General features: G+C 39.5%; 1 protein-coding gene across 1 annotated transcript in view; it reads left to right on the forward strand.

Moving 5' to 3' along the window:
• The window catches only part of LOC109971040 (unconventional myosin-XVIIIa-like), a 233547-nt gene that overhangs the window by 15061 nt on the left and 212686 nt on the right, over positions 1-5800 (forward strand). Inside the window, 2 exon segments of the mRNA XM_020619059.1 lie at positions 2271-2358; positions 4707-4813. Of these exon segments, the coding sequence (XP_020474715.1) occupies positions 2271-2358; positions 4707-4813 (195 nt within the window).

Below are 5800 nucleotides of genomic sequence, written 5' to 3' on the forward strand. Positions count from 1 at the left end.
TTCTAAACGCAAGAGGTCAAAGATGGCATCTTGTGAAGATTTGTTGCTTTTGTGCTGCAAGTTGAAAATGTTGATGGGCACTTTTCAATATTTTCTGATATTTTAGAGACCAAATGTTTAGTCCAGGGGTGGGCAATCATGGTCCTTGAGGGCCGCTGCATGTTTTCCAACTATCCCAGCCCTACCCACTGCTGATTACCTGGATCAGGGGTGTTTAGGCAATCCACCTTCACCTAAGAAAACACCTGATCCAGGTAATCAGCAGTGGGTAGGGCTGGGATAGTTGGAAAACATGCAGCGGCCCTCAAGGACCATGATTGCCCACCCCTGGACTAAACATTTGGTCTCTAAAATATCAGAAAATATTGAAAAGTGCCCATCAACATTTTCAACTTGCAGCACAAAAGCAACAAATCTTCACATTTGAGAAACTGGGACCAACACTTTTTAGAATTTTTTTTTTTTTTTTTTTTGAAAAAACATAAAATTTAGATGTCTGCAAAACTACCCAGTTTTAAATGCAGAGATGCATACCATATACCATTTTTATAATACATTTTTAATAGATGTAAATACGATCAAATTTAAATACACTTTACATTGGCAAAATTAAAAACCACATGCTTCCATTTCTGTAATGCTGTGGTTTGGTTTAACCAGGAAAGTAAGATGGGACAGTTATGAAAGATCTGCTAAAATCTGGTGGTATAACATGCATTGTTTTGGTACTTTGTGACAGAAGGTCCAGTTCACCAAATCTGCTTGGCAACAGGCTCTGGTCCTCACGTGTAGAAGAAAAAGATTTTTTTTTTTTTTTTTGAGTTTTCTGAATTCTGAAGTGACATTTTGATTTTCTATTGCCACCTCATGATAGATTTGTGTTTTGGACCATTGTAGCTATAGTAGAAGTGGTGGCCCTCACAGAAGTCACAGAACGTGAGCCACACAAAGGCATGAAGACATGTATGTGTGTGTGTGTGTGTGTGTGTGTGTGTGTGTGTGTCGCTATGCTCAGTTCACAGCACTGAATCATGTAGTGGTGAGGAAGTCCACCCCTTCCCCCATTGAACAAAGCTATTGTGGGTAACCCTACACACCCCTCACACATAAGGTACCCTCTTGCCATCTGGAAAGAAGTAGTGCAGCAGGTTCTTCCCCCCAGCCATAAGACTATCATCACACACATATACATAGACACACATGCACATCTTTTATTTGCAAAACCAAACAGACCATTCAGGTGTTTTATATTTTATAAATGTATTTATTATGTCCTTGTCCTTGTTTTGTGATTGCTTTATGATTTAATGTCCGACTTATGCAGTATATTTAGTTAGCATCTTAGTCCAGGTGGAACGCTGTTTTGTTTCACTGTGAATGCAATATATGGCTAAAAATGACAATAAAACGTGACTTTACTTGACTTGGAGCCTGAAGTTTGTGCTGCTCTTGAGTTGAATGGAATTATACACTACACTTTGCCCACTTTGGAGGTGCATTCTGGGAGCTAAATTTCAGCACTCCTCAGGAGGTAGTACTAAAGTTAAGTACCAGGAATGCAAAAGGGGGGTGCGTGTGCCCATAGCATTTTGCCGGTGATTGGTTATAGTTCTGCCTCTTCACAAGCATTAGCTTTACAAGCACCATGCGTAAACACACAGCTGACTGCATATGTTTGAGCGGTGCAGCCCCTCCCCCCTCTAAACAAAAATCGACAGAGAGAAAATACAGTGGAAAAATAAAGCAGAACTGTTCGTGTCAACACTGGAGGCTATGCTTGGTGATGGTTAAGGGAAGTATGGGGTATACTGCTCATTAGGTTCCAATAGTGGAATCGCAGCAAAAGAGGCAGGTAACAACCAGGAAATATTTAGGTGCTAGGAACAGAAGTCCAGTTGACATTAACACTGTAGCACAGTAGCAGATTTGGCACATGAATCGGGATAGGGGACTGTGTTTTAAGCCCCGTTGGTCAGTGTGCTTGGCTTTGTGATTGTCTTTGGTCAGAGGTGCTCTGAGCCCAACTTGTGCCAGAGTGCTTGGACCCTATTATATTTGCTTGAAAATCTAGTCTTTCTTTTGTGTTTACTGAACTAAAACAATCTCCACTGTCATCCACTGCATGGTTATCATTTGATGAGCCTTTCCTTCATAACTTTTCATCATGTGTTGGTATTAAACTAGTAATGCTGGTGATTTCAGAAAGACCCAGTGTGAATATGAGTCAGTAATTGAGTTAAGTAATTTTTCTCGTTGTCCTTTCTGTCCAGGTGAAGACAGAAAAGCAGATTACATTGGAGCAAGCCTGGTATGGATCAGAGAAAGCCTGGCTTGTCCACAAAGATGGCTTCTCCCTGGGTGAGATTGGGTTACTTGGCATTTGTGCATGCATCATGTCACCTTCATCTTTTCAAATCTTATCAGAAATTTTGTCTCCCAAGTGGCTTGAGTTCAACTCCACCTTGAAATTTGCTCTGGTGTCATTTTTCAGTTTTTGCTCTCTCTCAAGACAGATTGTGGAGGCTTCCTGTGCAGGTACAACCCAGGATGGGAGTGGACCTGTTAGACCCAAGAGGCCATGTTCTGTAGCACAGAAAGAGTGCAACAAAGAGCGAGGCAAAACCAGGGTTAACATCAGTTTGGCATGTCAGAGATGGAGAGCATTAAAATCATCCAAAGGATGCTTTTGTGTCATTGATGCAGATATGGCTTTCTTCTGGCTAGTACTGTAGCTGGCAAATGTGTATATATAAGCATCATTATCAAGCTAATGTTAGCGTTTCAATTTTATACCTTTGTATTGAATTATTCTGGTTGTAATTTGGAGTCCAACTGACTGCAAGGTTAGTGTTTTGTTGTCCAATTAGTTGAAACCAGGGTGTTTTTGTGGAGTAACAAATTATGTAATTTTGCTCAGTTTGCTAATTTTTGCTCAGTTTTGGTCCAGTTTATGTCGTATGTTATGACATAATAGAGCAGTGCATGCAGCATTTTAGTGGGAAGCTGTTAAAAGTTACACCATCAACACAACTAGAAAAGTGGGGAGTTTGTTCAACTATCAAAGCATAGCATAAAATTTCTGTTGTTTCACATAAAACTCACGGTCACGGTGTGTCAAGTATGTAGCGTTGGCAATGAACGCTAGTACTGTATCAGTATTACTGGGAACAGACATTTCTTTGCATAATTTGCTTGTGTTACTGCAGATACATCGGCTACAAACAACATTAGACATATGTATGCATATTGCTAAATTGTAAACCTCTTTATTTCACATTGTGTCTCTGCAATGGCACCAAAAGCCACAGGCTCTGCGGGCTCTATATTTTGTATACACTAGCTCTGAAGGCAGTTATTACTACTGCACTACCTGATTGCCACCACTGCTTCTGGCTGTCATGAACACATACGATGTAGTTTCAGAGACAGGACAGGAAGGGTAAAAAGGAATGGAGGAAGAATAGGAGGAGATGCTGCTTGAGTGTTTGTCTCTCACTTCACCCTTAGTGGTTAAAAATTAGAGGGAGAAGTTAGTTAATGTAGCTTTAAGTAAGTTACCACCATTATACGTGTGTAATGCACACTGTATATCAGTCTATCTGTCTGTCTCTCTCACTCATCGCAGATGATGAATTCCAAAAAACAAAGTAGGTGGGTGGAGAGGGCAGGCGTGCACCGCAAAGACCACTTCATTTAAGTATGAATTAAAACCTCTAAATGACGTGTCTGTCACAACCTCCCTATGCCGGCCTCAGTCACACACGAAGACAGGAGTTTCTTTTCACTGATGTTTAATGTGGTCTTCCTTTATGCCAAACACCAACACCAAACACCATAGAACTAACAAGGTAAATATAACGGAAATAAACATCCACGTCACTTCACATCACATTGACATGGCGCAACAATAAATTCATAAGCAAAAATGAGACATACCACTTTGGCTTGCTTGTGAGCAAAGGCTGGTAGTAAAACTCAAACTTCTTAAATTAGTGTCTTAAGTGTCCTTTTCTTCTGTCCCTTGCGCTTCTGCTAGTCTTCTCTCTCTTGTCGAAGGACCGGAAGTAGCACAGCGGAAACAATAGTTAGGACAAAATAAAACTTATGGGACTAATTGTATTCAAAATAAAACTCTATCAATATACAAAAACAAATACCATTCATAATGTTGCATAAGAAATACAAAACACATAAACAAAATGTGCAACTTCATAAACTTATCCGCTGCATAACAGTGACCTTCACAGGATGCACAAAAAACTGCACAGACTCCATGACAGCAGCTACACTCCCATCAGCAGAGTGGTCACACAAATTATTACAGCCCTTTTACATCTCATATTGTGATGCACTACATTTAATTTCCATTGTAGTTCATACCTTGCAGGTTCAAAGTGAGAACATTCTTTAGAAATTTTTCCCAGGTTAATATCAAATAGAATAAGTGAATAAGTATTGAAATTACCAGCATGGCAAATACACTTAAGCAATTTAATATTGACTGCATTTTTATGGCAAAGTTAGTCCCTTGTTAGTTTGCTTTAGGTCCAGTTTCCTCAGTTTGCTGTTTTACTATATGAAGCATGTCATATAAACTTTTCCTGCTTTGGTTTTGCCTTTTAATGAGCCAGTTAATATAAGCAGATTAAGTAGAAATACTTCCAGTAGGCTGTTTATTGCTTGTTTCCTGTCTTTTCTGTGCACAGTCACTGTGGTGAAGATGAAGACTGGTCCCATGCCAGAGGTGTAAGTGAAAGTCAGACTGGAGCATGATGGGACAATATTGGCTGTGGATGAAGATGATGTAGAAAAGGTAAGTGGAAGATGATTGCAATTGTTTAATGTACACCACTGTGAATCTGTTCCAACTCAGCAGATCCTAATGTTAGGTATTTTTAGTCAGATAGATATTGGATAGATACTTTATGTATTAGAAATGTTTAGTGGAGATAGGATGTCTAGTTAGACTGTTAAATGCTTAGTCATGCTTATGAGTTTCTACAGGGTACATCTGGTCAAGGATAACTAGAGAGAAGAGTTGATGACTGTCAGCAGACAGGGTGTTTAATATTATTATTATGACGTGTATAACTGTAGCCTTAGCCATAATATGTTCTTATGTTTAAGTCACGACATGTTACTAGATCGTGAGAATGTTTTTAGTTACACACCACTTAATCAACAGACACACACACATGCACATCGATTTGCTTCATGTTTTGACTACTGCTATGGCCAGCTGCAGAGCTGGTAACAGAGACGTCTCGGTTGACGTTTTCTGGGTAGTATGGCACTAGCCCAACCAAGGGGATATAATGTATAGGCCTGGTGGGTTCAGGGTCTTTCATCTTACATCTGCCTGCGAGCAGTTTGGAGGTGCAAGATACCTGAGCGTGTAATGTTAATTTTACCTGTGATCCTTTGAATAAATCAGCACAGTTTTGTAGTTACTTGGACTGTCTCGTCTCTTAGAGTTAGCAATGGTAAGAAGAACCAAAAAAGTCCTGCACTATGTTCATCTATGCTTTTATAGCATTACATTTTTATAAATGGTTTTTATAGACATCAGTTTTTCATAATTGCTTCCAGGGATTATGAATTTTTAAGAATAAATCAAATGTCATTATGAATATACAACACAGTACAAAATTTCTATTATTTCACCATGTGTCATAGTATTTTCATGCAAGTGTTGATGTCTCAGAGAGTATAAAGACAGGTTTTCATCAAACTCAGTTTGACAGTTTTAGGTGAAAGGTTAACCAATCAGAGGCGTTGTCCCGCCCCATCTCCCCCAGCC

Source organism: Monopterus albus, unplaced genomic scaffold (assembly GCF_001952655.1).
Source record: "Monopterus albus unplaced genomic scaffold, M_albus_1.0 scaffold214.1, whole genome shotgun sequence".
Taxonomy (NCBI): domain Eukaryota; kingdom Metazoa; phylum Chordata; class Actinopteri; order Synbranchiformes; family Synbranchidae; genus Monopterus; species Monopterus albus.